The sequence below is a fragment of the Nematolebias whitei genome, chromosome 14 (genome assembly GCF_014905685.2).
Source record: "Nematolebias whitei isolate Nwh7 chromosome 14, NemWhi1, whole genome shotgun sequence".
NCBI lineage: Eukaryota > Metazoa > Chordata > Actinopteri > Cyprinodontiformes > Rivulidae > Nematolebias > Nematolebias whitei.
In genome coordinates, this window is record NC_056511.1 from 4,002,776 (window position 1) to 4,018,475 (window position 15,700).

At 44.7% G+C, this 15,700-nt stretch overlaps 2 protein-coding genes across 2 annotated transcripts in view; one reads left to right on the top strand and one right to left on the bottom strand.

Annotated features, from left to right (window-relative positions):
- The window catches only part of wwc1 (WW and C2 domain containing 1), a 47,215-nt gene extending 41,533 nt beyond the window's left edge, over window positions 1-5,682 (bottom strand). The window contains exon 1 of the mRNA XM_037688204.1: window positions 5,564-5,682. Within this exon, the coding sequence (XP_037544132.1) occupies window positions 5,564-5,682 (119 nt within the window). The remainder of the gene's footprint in view (window positions 1-5,563) is intronic.
- A 5,609-nt stretch (window positions 5,683-11,291) lies between these two features.
- The window catches only part of arl10 (ADP-ribosylation factor-like 10), a 10,761-nt gene continuing 6,352 nt past the window's right edge, over window positions 11,292-15,700 (top strand). The window contains exons 1-2 of the mRNA XM_037687789.1: window positions 11,292-11,535; window positions 12,657-12,840. Coding sequence (XP_037543717.1) covers window positions 11,398-11,535; window positions 12,657-12,840 — 322 coding nt within the window. The 5' untranslated portion in view covers window positions 11,292-11,397. The remainder of the gene's footprint in view (window positions 11,536-12,656; window positions 12,841-15,700) is intronic.

The following is a 15,700-nucleotide window of genomic DNA, read 5'->3' on the forward strand; positions in this document are numbered from 1 at the left end:
ACACCAGTGGACAGATAGACCAGAACACCTGTGGACAGGTGGACCAGAACACCAGTGGACAGATAGACCAGAACACCTGTGGACAAGTGGACCAGAACACCAGTGGACAGGTGGACCAGAACACCTGTGAACAGGTGGACCAGAACACCAGTGGACAGGTGGACCAGAACACCAGTGGACAGATGGACCAGAACACCAGTGGACAGATGGACCAGTGGACCAGAACACCAGTGGACAGATACACCAGTGGACCAGAACACCAGTGGACAGGTGGACCAGAACACCAGTGGACAGGTGGACCTGTGGACCAGAACACCAGTGGACAGATACACCAGTGGACCAGAACACCAGAGAACAGGTGGACCAGAACACCTGTGGACAGGTGGACCAGAACACCAGTGGCAGATGGACCAGAACACCAGTGGACAGATGGACCAGAACACCAGTGGACAGATAGACCAGTGGACCAGAACACCAGTGGACAGGTGGACCAGAACACCTGTGGACAGGTGGACCAGAACACCAGTGGACAGGTGGACCAGTGGACCAGAACACTAGTGGACAGATGGACCAGTGGACCAGAACACTAGTGGACAGATGGACCAGTGGACCAGAACACCAGTGGACAGGTGGACCAGAACACCAGTGGACAGATGGACCAGTGGACCAGAACACCCGTGGACAGATTATTATTTCCGGTAAATGTTTTTTTTTTCTTTTTATGACTTTTGTCTATTTAAGATGATTCGATCAACTCTTGTTTGTTTGTTTGTTTGTTTGTTTAAAACTGGGTCTGAAACAAAACAAGGATTTTAACTTGAGTTCGGTCGTTTGTCTCGTCGCCTCTTATTTATTTATTCTTTTGTGTTTATGTTTGTTGTTTCTTAAAGAACTCGTCAGCTCGTGTCTCCAACAGGCTGCAGGTACAAGGACATGATTTTAAACGGGTTCTTTGCCAAGTTGTCGGCTCGGTGTCACTGGTTTTGGACTCTTCATCCGGTACTGGTGCTGCTGGTTTTTCTCTCTGGGTTCAGTTTTCGTCTCGAACCTGAACGTTCGTGAAAAAAATCGTGAAGTGAAACACGAACGTTGGAACGGGACGAGCCGTGTGCGGACCGGACCCGACTCATCCCGGAGCCCTTCCACCGCCTGCCAGGTGAAGGAGGTCAAAGTGCAGCGCGAGGCCCGGCGGACCGTTAACTGGGACGAGAACAGAACCGTCCCGCAGCTCTGAGGCTGGTTTTAACGTGTGACCGGGCCTCAGCCGGCCTTTGTCCAGTGACGGCTCATTAAAACCCACAGGAATGTGGTCCAGTTTGTGGAGGACCAGCAGCAAAGCTTCACTGAAGCACCAGGTTCTGTCGGAGAGTTCTGACCCGGTTCAGTCCTAACGCAGGACTGCAGGTCTTTGGAATGAAGAAGCAGCAACTCAGGTTGCTGAAATATTTCCTGTTGCTCAACTCAGCCGCTCTTACAGGGAGAACCGTGACGACACGTTCGACTCGTTTCCTGATAAAAGATAAAAATCTACAAAACTCCTGAAGTCGCTCTAATGAGCGTTGGATGTTTTTTTACTTTAAACCAGTCGTCATGACGACCACTTTGTTTACCGTTTCAACCATCAGCAGGTTCGTTTTCGACTTTGGAAACCCAGAAATGCATCCAGATGTTTTTTCGAAATGAGGAACTTTCCGACGCAGAGTTTTTATTTTCGTATTTTCGGTCTCCGAAGCCTCAAAATGAGTTTGTTCAAATATTCCGATTATCGCCGGGAAACGAGTTAGTTTTGTTTACAAGAGCGCCGGTTTGAAAACTGTTGATCTGCAACGATGTCATTGAGAAAACCAGCCAAATGTTTAAAAGAGGAATTCCTGAGCTTTATATGAACATTATATGAAGGGATTTCCTGAAGCTACAGATGAGAAAAACGGTCACTTTGACAGGAAATAAAAGGATCGTTTCTGAAGACGTAAACCTCCAGTCTGGATGGACGGTTTCAAACAAACGGGTCAGAGTCTGAACTCTTATCGTTTGATCTTCTGTTGAAACTGCAACGGTGTGGAGCAGCGGTTAGAGCTGCTGCCGCTCAGTGAGAAGGTCGCAGGTTCGCCCCGGGGCCTTTCTGGGTGCAGTTCACCGGTTCCCTCCGTGAACGTGTTTATTCATTTACACGGTAACTCTACGGACCTTCTCTACGGGCTCAACTCGGTCCTGCAGGTTCAGCCTTTCCAGTTGGTGACTCCGCCCACTTCCAGCTCGGTTCTTAGGACCTACTGGGCCGGGGTTCAAGCGAGCCAGGTTGAGCTGAAGATGTGAGGACAGCAGACTGCAGGACGTCGCTCAAACACACCGTTTTTAAAACTTCAGAGCCGCAGCATTTATTCTTGTTTACACTGAAAAAAAACATGTAGTATAAAAACCAGCCACGTGTTTGGCTGAGGAGCAGCAGATGTTTCTGACTTGTTGGACGACAACAGGATTTAAACGGAGTCAGAACAAATGGATTTAATTTGCAGCTCCGACCGGCGGTGGCGAGGGGGCCTTGACATTTTTAGAACCCGTGGCCGAAGCGTGTTTTGAGACGTTACTTCTCTTTTGCTCGTTGTTGTTTGTGCTGGACAGAAAATAACGTCGCTGAAGGTACGAGAGGCCGCGCTCAGAAGAACCCGTCCACATTGAGGTGGTGCTCAGAACTAGAGACGCGAAGAACCTGCGTCGAAACGAGACAAAACACTTTGTGTCCCTGTGGTGGACTGGCAACATGTCCAGGTGTCCCACGTCTCACACAGCGACACCTGGACAGACACCAGCTCCCCACCGCCCAGACAGGAAGGGCGGGTCAAGAAGGTTGGATGTGCCAGGTAAAATCTGGGACGACCTCAGGGGGCGCTGGAGTCCGGCTCCGGTTCTTTTCTTGGGCTTCCACATCCTGGAGACAGTCAGACCTCCGGCTGTCTCGTTTCTTTTATGGACCGTGGTGCCTTCAGGAGCCGAACACCAAACGGTTCTGCTGCAACAGAACACGGCGGGGGCGGAGCTTGTGCTTTTAACCGTTAGCTAAAAGCTCTCGGACTTTGACCCAGGTCCTTTAATCGCTTACGACCGAGTCCGTGGATTCACTCAGTCAGAACAGATTTTAGTCGCTGGAGTTGGAAGTTCATCTTTTATTTCTACAGGTTCGTCTCATTGAGCCACGAGAACTCATTTACAAGAGAGACCTGTTCCACACAGAACAGACAACAACAACAGTAAACAACGACAACAATAAACTACAGTCAAATCTTTGTAGTTTGTTTGTGTTGACTGACGAGGCTCCGACGGGCGTCACGGGTTTTCTCTGGAGGAGTCCGACTGAACCGAACCAACGACGAAACTTAACCAACCGTAGACTTACAGCCGACGATGAATGTGCGGGAACTTTGTGGGAGCACATGATATTTTGCTAACATTCATTCAACCGTTATTTAGACAGAGAAGTCACAGAACTCATTTACACGTGAAGCAAGAAACGGACTTTAAAACAGATACTGCACGATCAGCTAGTGCTCAAGTTCCATGGTGGGGATGACTTTCAGCTACTACCACGCCACGTTTTAGCTTAGTATTGGTAAGATTTACTGAGTGTTCCAGGGTGACTTGGCTGTGGCGGCCATCTTGGAATGGACCAACCATAAATCAGCTGCAGACATGGGAAATGTATTAAAATCCATATGGTGGTTCAGGAGATATTTTGCTAACAGAAAACGATTGATCTAAAAGCAGACACTGCGCAATCGGTTAGCTCTCGGCGTATAAGCTGAAGACGATGCTCAGCTACTACCACACCAAATTCCATTTCTGTGTTCCCTAAGCTGACTTGGCTATGTCGGCCATCTTGATCTGTGCTAAATTCAACAGTTCAGAACCCGTAGGGCCACAACTAACGAGATAGTAGTCCAGTAGGACATGAGATATTTTGCTAACGCGTCACAGGATGAGTTAGCCCTCAGCGTATATGTTAAGTATGACTCTCGGCTACTACCACACCAAATCTTACTTCAGTGTCTGTGAAATCAAACAAGTTGTAGCCATTTTAGTATTCACAAAGGTTTAGCTGTGGCGGCCATCTTGAATTGAATTTGCTCCAAGAGTTGTCAGATGAAAAGATTTATAGTTTTGTTAATATCAGTCCACTGGAACACAAGATATTTTGCTAACAGATGCAGTTGACATAAGTTCTAGAACCGCTGCGCTCGGGGGGGCTGCATGTTGGAGCAGCTCTGTTACTTTCACTCTGAGATTTTGCTTTTGGAAACTTTAATTCCTGTTTTTCTGGATGTAAATCACTTTTTTCCAGACATTTACTTCCTCTGGTATCAGATGCTGAGCAGCTGGAAGGATTTTTACTGAAACTTTTTTACTTTTGGACGTTTGTTATGATGCGTAACCATAACAACAAGGTGTTTTTTTGGGGGGTTTTTTACAACCGGGAGCAGCAGATTAAGATCCCCAAATCTCAAATAAGATCTCAGCTACAGCCCCAAATCTCAAATGAGTTGAAAAGGAGGCTCCGTGGATGCATTCCTGTCTACCTGCCAGCTGTGCTCGAGTGCCTGACCACTGAGATCCTAAGATCTCCTAAGGAGACCCTGGAACTGGCAAGAAACGTGGCTCATGACAGCAGAAGGATCCCCCGGCACCTGTGGCCGGCTGTCCGCGGCGACGAGGAGCTCGGCAGGCTGCTGGGAGGAGTGGCCATCGCTCTGGGAGGAGTGGCCATCGCTCTGGGAGGAGTTCACTCCAGCATTCGGGCGGTCCTGCAGCCGGGGAACCAAGAGGCCAGCTGAGTCTGGGTGGATGGATCGGACGGCATCTGCAGCCAGTTTCTCAGGATCCACTGTGGGATGGACCTTTACAAGAGATCCTTCCTGTCTACAGCCTCAGCATCTATAACATCTCTTAATGAAACGAGGATCACGAGTTACAACAAATAATTTCCCTTTGGGATTAATAAAGTATTTTTGAATTGAATAAAACAGACATTACATACTCAGTTAGCGCTCAGCCTGTGAGTTGAAGATGACCCTCAGCTACTACCACAGCAAACTTTACCTCAGTATTTGTAAAACAAACTAAGCTGTTAGCGTTTGCTGAGGTTGTTTAGCTGCGTCGGCCATCTTGACTTGGGTTTGCTCCAAAAGCTGTCAGAAGAAATGACTATTTTCATAGTTTTGTTCACATCTGTCCACTGACACACAAGATATTTTGCTAACAGACAGCTGACTCAAGTTACAGTTAGTCCTCAGAGTATAAGTTAGGTACGACTCTCGGCTACTACCACACTTTTAGCTCTGCATCTGTAAAACTGACCGAGATGCAGCCATGTTTGTGTTCCCTGAGGTTGTTTAGCCAGGGCGGCCATCTTGAATTGGGTCAAGACTGCTTTGATAGCGTCATGAGCATACATCCACTGGTTCATGAGATATTTTGCTAACAGAGAAATCCATAAAGACAGCACATTAAATGAAAAGAAGCGCCTCTGACACCTGCCAGGGGTCAAAGGTCAGCTCCACCTGCCCCTCACCTGTCTCGGGGGTCGATCCAGCTGGTGGACTGGCTCTTGTGGTCGATGTAGTAAACTTTGCCGTCGAAGTCTCGGGCCTCCTCCCAACCGTCCGGTAGTGGCAGCTCCTTCCTCGGCATGTCTCCATAAATCCGCTCGGCGTGAGCTCATAACGGAGGGAAGCCGGGGCTCTCTGCCCTCATCGTCTCCACCAGAACCAGAACCTTTGCCCCGAACGGACCCGGCCCGCAGCGGCTCGGGTTAGGCCATGGCACCGACCCAGAATCACAAGAACTCGGGTCCGCGGTTAAAGGAGGACGCGCCGAGCGAGCGGAGGATGGAGCTCCGGAGGAGGCTGCACTTGCGCACAAATTCCTCAGCATCCGAAGTAAAAAACAAAAATAAACGAAGCAGCAAAGCCCAAACGGAACGAAATAAACCCCGCGTCCCTTCCGTTTGTTTCCGGGACGTTTGTAAACTTTTCCGAGTCCTGAACGGGAACTTCCAGGCGGCCCGGGAACAACTTTTCCTCCAAGTCCCCGCAGGAATCCTCCGCTCCGCTTCGAAACAAAATGGCAGTTCCACCCGGGCGGCGCTAACGGGTCCGGAACATCGGTGGAGCGGGCCCGAACGGACCAGAGATCCCGCTAAACGGACGGAGCGGGTCCCCTCTCCCGGAGCGACCAGGCCACCATGACGTTCAGCAGGAACCGACGTTAGCCAACAGTCCGCGCGGGGAGCCGAACGCTCCGAACCGCCTGTTCCGGTCGAATAAAAGTACCGAGCGGACCCACAGCCGGTGAACTCCCGGGAAACTCCCGGTTTATCCTGTTAAAGTCCCGGTTTGAAGGCGCGCGGAGGAGAGGAGAGCTGCGGCGGTTACGGTCTTTTCTTTCGTGCTGACCCGCTTCGATCCGCCGCCATCAAGCTTCAGCTAACCGTCACTTCCGGTTTCAAAATAAAACAGCAGAGCACGAAGTCGGCCAGCAAAAACAACTTCCGGTCTAAATCCCTCTGGAAAACATTTAAATTAAACTGTGATAAAAAACATGTTTTTAAATGTTGTTGGGGGTTTTATTGAAGCTAAAAGATTTTATATAATTATTCTGTTTCTTTTTAAATTAAAAAAATGGTTTTCATTGCATTAACATTGTTAGAATGATTGTTTCTTTGCATTATTTATCAATCATTGTTTCCTTTTAAGAATCGACTTTTTATTTAAATCCATTAACATTTTCTGAAAATTTAATTCTTTATTGGCGTTGGGTTGTTTAGTGACACATTTTAATAAAGTTCAGGGGGTAAGAGTTATATTTTAAAAAATACTTTAATAATGTGTCTGTGCTAGAAATTTACAAAAACACAAAATAAAGTGAAAAAAAAAATCAATAAAGATCTAAAACAAAGAATACCAACATTTATTTCTAAATAACTACACAAATAAGACTGTCTCAAAAAAACAAGACAACCCCAGCTAGAAAACATTACAATAAATGTTATTCATATTAAATCACGTTAAAGTTTTTAAATGTTTATGTATTACAGTCAAAAATGAGGCTAGAGAAATAACTCATCCAGCTGTGAAGCTTTCAAAAACTCAAACTGGGGACTTCAGTGCCCACGAGCTGGAGGGCCGTGATGTGAGGATCTGATCTGAACCCGAGGGGCGCTTGTTGTTGGACTTCTGCCGGTCACGGTTTGTCCATCATGAACACCATGTTCCAACATAAGTTCACACGGCACCAGGTCGTAGATCCATGTCTGACTGTGTAGTCGTGTGTCATCTGAGGTGTGGCCGTTTGTTCTGGACACTCAGAACAATAATAAAGAGATGACAGCAGCACAACAGACTCCAACAGGTCAGTCACCTGAAACGAGACTATAAGCACCCTGAGGAAATCATCTGGTTATGGTTTTCATCACATGTGTTGCAGGTGTGGAGAAACATGTTGATCGTATGAACATTTACAAATACAAGCATGAAGAATAGAACAAGCGAACACAGCAGCAGAGTGAGGAGATGTGTCCTCTATAGTCTAAGCCTACAGCAGCATAACTAAGGGATAGCTCAGGAAACCTAAGCCAGCCCTAACTATAGGATTTATCAAAAAGGAAGTTGTCTTAAAACTGGACAATGTGTCCGCCTCACGGACAGAAACTGGAAGTTGGTTCCACAAGGGAGGAGCCTGAGAACTGAAAGATCTTCCTCCCATTCTGCTTTTGGAAACTCTAGGAACCACAAGTAAACCTGCAGTCTGAGAGAGAAGTGCTCTGTTCAGAATATATGGAACGATCAATTCAATTCAAAAATACTTTATTAATCCCAGAGGGAAATTATTTGTTGTTGTAACTCGTTATCCTCATTTCATTAAGAGATGTTATAGATGCTGATGCTGTAGGTAGGAAGTATCTCTTGTAAAGGTCCATCCCACAGTGGATCCTAAGAAACTGGTTGCAGATGCCGTCCGATCCGTCCACCCAGACTCGGCTGGCCTCTCGGTTCCCCTGGGCTGTAGGACCGCCTGAATGATGGGCAGAACTCCTCCCAGCAGTCTGCCGAGCTCCTCGTCGCTGCGGACAGACAACTGTAGGTGCCGAGGGACGATCTTGTCCTTCTGCTGTCATGAGCCGTGTTTCCTGCTAGTTCCAGGATCTCGGTGGTCAGGCACTGGAGCACAGCTGGCAGGTAGATGAGAATGCATCCACAGAGATCTGTAATATAAGATGGAGCTAGGTTGTTGAGAGCTTTGTAGGTTAGAAGTAAGATTTTGAATTAAATTCTGAGTTTGACAGGGAGCCGTTAAAACGAGTCATTGTGAGTTAAAAAGAGAAAACTGTTTGTTAGAAGACTAAATCTGTTCCCTCGAAGCTTCTTCGGTGTCATGTCACTCCTCTTATCAAGTTTGGATCTCGGTTGTTTTTTTGTTTTTTTTATAGATTTAACAAACTGAAACAGACCAAACCTTTAAATATAATATCTCATTACTGAACCTCCCAACAGATCACAGATCTACCGTGTTAAAATATTTTATTAAAACATAAAACTGGACTCTAGGTGGAGCTCTGACCTCAGACTCGTCTCATGGAGAAACAACTTTCATCTGCACACGTGCACACATTCTTTCACTTTTTTTTTTTACAGCCCTTTAGCAAATATTTGAAAACTTTCAGCTTTTTTGTTTGACATCTGGGTGGCTGTGATGCCTTCAGGGGCTGTCGGACATTCGAATTTTCTGTCACCTGAGACCAATGACCAGAAGAGTTGATGGATGTTGTCTGGTTGGATGTTGTCTGGACTTAAACCAGTTTCAAGCTTCTCTTGTTAAACTGTTAAGAAACAAATTATCTCCAGTAAAACCAGAAGACAAGTTCTCTAACAACCGTCTGGTGTCACTCCAGGACAAAAACTTTTGATCTTTCTCTTAAATAAATGTATTAGTTATTGAAAGTTACAAAGAAAGAAACAGCTGAGATCGAGCAAAAAAATGAGACATAAAACAGAAAATAAAGAGCAAAGATTTCTTGAGTTCGCTGCTTTTTTCATTTTGGGAGAAAATGGAACATTTAAAAATGTTTGTGTGTATTTTTTAAATCTATAACAGAAAGCAGTTTGAAGTCTGACAGACGTGTTTTGTTCTTATCAATATACAAATCAAGTGAAAACAGTTTGTGTTTGAAACATGACATGACCAAACATCTAAATTAAAATGGGTTCTTTGAGGTGTTTCTATTTTATTCTGAAACAGTGGCTCATCCCTTGAGTTTTGTCACATTTCCTTTTACTTGGATCATTAAGGCTTAAGCAAGGCTTCGAGTTAAGTGGCTTTAACTGCAAATATTTGAAAACGTCCAGGGAGGAATTTGACCTCACTGGGAGTTTTTAACTTCATTTATACTGAAACAGGTTTCACTTCACTTGGAGGAGTTTTACTTCACCTTGGGGGTATTTTACTAGGAGGATTGACTTCATAGGAAGGGGGATTAGCGTTTACTCAAATGGGAAATTTTTACAGTTAGGGTTTTTATTTTACTGTAGGTACTTCACTGGGAGGGCTTTGATTTTACAGGGAGAGGTTTTGCTTCATTTGGGGTAGGTCTCTTGTAAATGAGTCCCTGGGGCTCAATGGGACTAACCTGTATAAATAAAAGTTGAATGAATTTATACTGAAACAGTTTTACCTTACATGTGTGTGTGTGTGGGGGGGGGGGGGGGGGGTTTACATCATGCAAGGGGGGATTTCTTCACTGGGAGCATTTACTCAAATGGGTTTGACTTCACAGATAGATTATTTAACTAGAAAGGGTTTGACTTCATAGGAAGGGGTTTTGCCTCCCAGGTAAGTAATTTTACAAGAAGTGGTTTAACTTCACAGCAATGGTTTTTGCTTTACTGTGGGCTTAACTTGGAGGGGGTTGGCTTCACAGGAGTATTTTCTTTCAGTGGGAGAGGTTTCATTATACAAGAAGTTTTGCTTCAATAGCTGGGATGATAATGAAAGACAAGCTTATAACAGAAAATAAAGCTTATACTGTAATGAATAATGTAAAAGAAATTCAGAATGTCTTTAGAAAAATAGCGCAATAGATATATTGAGCAATTTTTTAAATTAAAATTTTCTAATTTTTAAAACATTAAAGCATACCTTGAAGGAATGCATGTTACCTGCCGCCATATTGCCATAGTCTGAGAAAAATTAGTCTTTTGTGGAGAAATGACAGCTGTAGCCATTTTTGGTCAAACCTTTTAAAAAACATCGCTCTGACGCAGTCTGTGTTGGGAATGACAACTTTGAGCTCAAATCTGTAGAACTGGTTGAATTAGAGTCTTTCTGAGGAACATATCAATTAGTTGTGGCAGCCATCTTGGATTGGATTAATCCCAACAGGTAGTTAGACGTAGTACATCCAATGATTTGTTCCAAAAAGTTCCAATAAAATTTGTCCAGTGACTTGTGAGATATTTTGCTAACAGACAAACGGGGTCAAGAAGCAGAGGAGTTAATGTCAAAGTTTTAGGAACAAATCTGGCACAACAAGCAGCACTTGGAGTAAGTGTTGGGTATAACTCTCAGCAGCTGCCACCGAGTTGGAGCCATGTTTGAGTTTTCTGAGGTCACCTGGCTGTGGCGGCCATCTTGAATCAGGTTGACTCTAACCTTTAACAGATGCTGCTGTTATTCCAGTGGTTTCTTTCTGAGAGTATCAATTAATTCCATCCTGTGATTCATGAGATATTTTGCTAACAGATACAGGCAAAAACTCTGTCTCCCGTTTATTTTCTTTCATTTACCTTTATTTATCCAGGTAGTGTCATTGAGCCACGAGAACTCATTTTCAAGAGAGACCTGTTTAGGAGCAGATGGTGGGGTTGAGTGCCTTGCTCAGGGGCTCAGAGTCAGGTGAATCAGGGTGGAGGCAGGTGTGGATGTTTCACCTTTTCCACCCACATTTTGATGTTGACGGTACCGGGAATTGAACCTGCGACTTTCCGATCACAAGCCCATCTTCTAACCTCTGCGCCACCACTATAAGAAATTCAATTTCCTTGGGGAAAATGAGTGTTTTATAAATATTTATCATAATATTTCTGAAAAATCTCCACAACCTTAATTTTAGTTTGGTTTTGTTTAATATGAACTCGTTCAGTTCTAATTTAGTTTCTGCCGGTTCGGGTGAGATGCACGGTTTCCGTGCCGGACGTGAACGCAGCATTTTTTCCCTCCTCCTCCTTCACGCGCTCTTCAAAAACAAGCAGAGCTCAGGACCTGAGGGAGGAAGAGGAGGAAGCTGCCCAGCGAAGCCCGGCTCAGGCTCCCCGGACCCGGCTCTGGTCCCGGCCCTCCGTGGGTCCAGTCATGGTTCTCCTCCGGAACATCTCGGTCGTCCTGACCGCCGCCGTGGCCGCGCTGGGCTCCGCGCTCTTCATCGCCCTGAACTTCTTGTACCCGCGGCGGGTCTGGTCTCCTCAGGCGGAGTACAGCTCCATCACAGAGGTGCGACCCCCCCGACTCCATTTCACTCTATTTTACTTTATTTGACCGGAAACGGCTCCGGGTGTCTGCGCGAGAGCTCACCTGGGATGATGATGATGATGAAGAAGCAATACACATTATTATGTTGTCAACAGCTAAAACTGCCAATATAACAGCTAAAATAATCAAGACAACAGCTGAAATTATCTGAACAACAGCTAAAACTATCATCCATCCAGTATCTTTACCCGCATGAAACAGCTAAAGTTATCCGGACCACAGCTAAAAGCTGAACAACAGCTGAAATAGTCAGGTCAACAGGTGATGTTATCCAAACAACTGCTAAAACTATCAGGACAAAAACTGAAATGAACAGAACAACAGCTAAAATTATCTGAACAGCTGAAATTATCAAGACCACAGCTGAAATGATCAGAACCTCTGCTAAAACTATCAGGACAAAACCAACAAAGTCCATGCTCAATAATCCAGGTATACAATCCAACATTTTTCAGTCAGGTCATCTGGACAGTTTCTTTTTTTGCAGAACGTTTCACCTTCCATCCAGAAGGCTTCATCAGTCAAGGAAACACACAACACAAAACTGATTCTTCCCCCAAACAGCTTCCTCCAACGTGGAACAAACCAGTTATGTTGGTGCTAAGATCAGGACAAAAGCTGTAATTATCAGAAAAACAGCTAAATCAAAGTAACAGCTTAAATTATCAGGACAACAGCTGTTTTATTATTAAAAATAATAAAACAGTGAATAGAAGCTAAACTAGAAAAACAAAACCTAAAAGTTAAAACAAGCAAAACAGCTAAAACCTATAAAGTTAACTGCTGAAGTTTTTTAAGGACTTGAAGAAACTTCAACACATTTCTGTGAAATAAAACGTGAATAAAGTTTATTAATTCAAAAAGTGTAAAAGTTACAAGAACTACAAGTCGTAGCTGAACACCTTCAACGAGCCGAACACCCTGAATGAGCCGAACACCCCGAATGAGCCGAATACCCTGAATGAGCCGAACACCCTGAACGAGCTGAACGTTTCATTAAAATCTGTCCACAGGTTCCTGAGATATTTTGCTAACACATGATGGAGAATTCATCATGTTTAAACCGACGTCTCTGCCCGCAGGAGGAGGAGGAGCGTGAGAAGCGTCAGGTTCTGGTTCTGGGTCTTGACGGTGCCGGGAAGAGCAGCATGCTCCAGGGTCTGACCCCCGGGGAGTCGGCGATGAAGAGGGGGCAGAGCCGGCCGACCCGCGGGTTCAACTTCTTGAGCCTGGACGCCCCCGCCTGTCAGCTGGACTTCCTGGAGAGTAAGACCTCGGCTTCAGAACCGGTCCTGTGTGTCTTCGCAGGTCCTTTGATCCAAAGGTTTTACTAAACGATGAGATCAGCTAAGGTCGGTTAGCTGCGGCGGCCATCTTGGATCAACTTGACTCTAAATATTAATCAGCTGTAGTTCCAAAGGTTTTAATAAAATCCAACCAATGGTCTATGAGATATTTTGCTAACACAATCAGACGTTTACATTATTGCCCACTTTTCTCAGGCGGGCGATGTCTACTTTACGAGATAAATTCTGGCCCGGAGGAAATGACAGCATCTGCAGAACCTCTGACATGTTTTTTAAAAAGTTTTATTTTCTTCACCTGAGTAAAGTTTCTGAGGAACCCAGAACCTCCTGTGAGGCTCGGTGCCAAACGGATCAGCGCCCACACGCTGGCAGGTGAGCCTTCAGGTCCAAACCTCTCCTGAGTTCTGCCAGAATTCATTACAGGAGGTTGCTAGGAAACTGAGCCGGCTGATGTGATGTGGCAGAGGTAAATACCTGCTCACTGCCAGCCAGGGAGTTCTGGACCGGGTGCTCAGTGGGGGGGACCTGGTGGGGGTGGGGGTTCATCCTGCTGCTCTGCACGTCATCTGCTAAGAAACCCACCCACACTGGACCCACAACAGAACCTGAGTCACATGCAAGTGAGGAAGGTGGGGGTGTGATGGAGTCAGCAGATCCTTATTATTACACAGGGAGGGGTTTGACTTCACAGAGAGGAGTTTGACTAGGGGGTTTCTTAATGGGAAAGTTTTACTCTATTTAGCAGAGGTTTTACTTTAAACAGAGGGGTTTACCTTCACAGAGAAGGTGGAGGGGTTTGTTGGTACGTACTAGAAATACAACTCTAACTTCAAATAGTGACAATAAATAAAAAACATAAAACACAAAATAAAATTAATAAAGATCCAGTGGTCCTGTTTCCAGTCCCTGTCAGCATCACATTCTTCCTTAACCTCCTGTAAAAGTAGCTTACAACTTCACTGGGATGGGTTTAACCTCACTAAGAGTTTTTGTTTGTTTCTTCACCATGAGGGGATGGGTTTAACTTTACAGAAAGGGCTTTGACTTTACATAGGATGATGTTGACCTCACAATGAGGAGTTTTATTGTCATGGAAGGTGTTTACCTTCACTTGAAAGTGGTAGTGGTAGGAAGGTACTGTATTGGTCTTGAAATGACTAAAACCACAAAAATAAATGGCATTCATTAATAACCAGCTATTAAAAAGTTAAAAACATGAAAACTTTTTTTAACTCCAGCACTTTTGCTTTCTGTCCCATTCAGCATCACTTTCCTCCTAAACCTCCTCTTAGAACTGGTGAGTGAAAGAGTCTCATGGCTCTCTGTAGAAGCAGCCTACTACTCTAACTTCTCTGGAATGGGTTTAACTTCATTGGGAGGGATTTGACTTCACATAGAGAGTTTGTCTTCATGTGAGGGAGTGTTACTGTTAAAGGTTTGACTTCACTGCATTGGTTTTATCTTCACTAAAAGGGTAAGGATTAAATTAATAGGAAGGAGTTTTACCTCAGGGTGGTGTTTTGCTTGTTAAGAGGTGGTTTGACTTCACCACGAGGGTAGAGGTTTACTTCACATGGTTGGGTTTTACATCACAGCAAGGGGTTTGACTTCAATAGGAGTGGAAAGGGGTTTGACTTTACTTGGAGGAGTTTGACTTCACATGGTATTTTCTGACTTCACTGGGACCCCTCCCCAAAAGTTCAGCAGTTTTTTGCTGATGGTCAGACTTTCTCGGTTTCCAAACGTGTCTGGAAACCGTGATTATCATCGTTACAGATACTTTCTGACTCATTAGCGTCCAAAGTCCGGCTGAGGTGAACTTCGACTCGTTGGTGTTGTTTCCTGTCAGATGTGTTGCCGTCTCTTTCTGACATGATCCTCTTATCTGCAGGTCGGAACTCATCCATCGGCAGTTTTCTTATCTAATATTTAAACTCCAACATGAAGTTTTTTTTTAAAGTTTTGTTTTTGTCACATATAAATAGAGACTTTGGCCCATGTCTCACAAACGTTTGTCCTTTTTTCTACAATATTTAATGAGGGGGTTACGTTGACACTAGTTGTGTATTTTTTATCACTTCCTGCCATGAAAGGAAGGTGATCCTATAATTAATTAATGTCTGTGTATGTTTGTCTATTCGCGAAATATCTGACCAAGCACTGGTTGTATTTTTATAAAGCTCAGAACGTCGAGGTGGCTACAACTCAGACTGGTGTGGTAGTAGCTGAGAATCATCCTCAACTCATACTCTGAACGCCGACTGATTGTTCGTCACATTATTTTGAAGATTTGACTGAAACATCTAAAAATCCCGTCAGTTTTCAACACAGAATGGGTGATATGCATTCCAACTGTCGTACGTCGTCTTTAAAACTCGATGAATAACGTTTCGGTGAATTTATTCAGGAGCGTCCTGAGAAACTTCCTCTGGTAAACGTAAAATATCTGCGGGGAGAGGAGAAAGATCAAAGGATTTTCTCTGAAAACGAACCGTCGTCTAGAAAAAAAACTAATTTAGTGATGTTTTAGTAAAAAGACTTGACACTTCACGCAGTCTGGAAGCAAAAAAACAACAACATTTATATTCAGAATGAAAACGGGTCAGTGAAGCTCGTTTCCACATGAACCAGATTTGGTTCAGGTGAATCTAACCTGAGTCCTTTTTGTGAGATTATTTAATCCTTTCTATCAGAATGTCTTTTTATTTACTGAACCAGCAGGTTTCTGTAAATTAACAGACTCTGATGAAGGTCGGAGTCAGATGAGCTGCTGTTCCTCTGCAGCGATGGACCCCCCCCCCCCCCACCCCCCCCCCCCC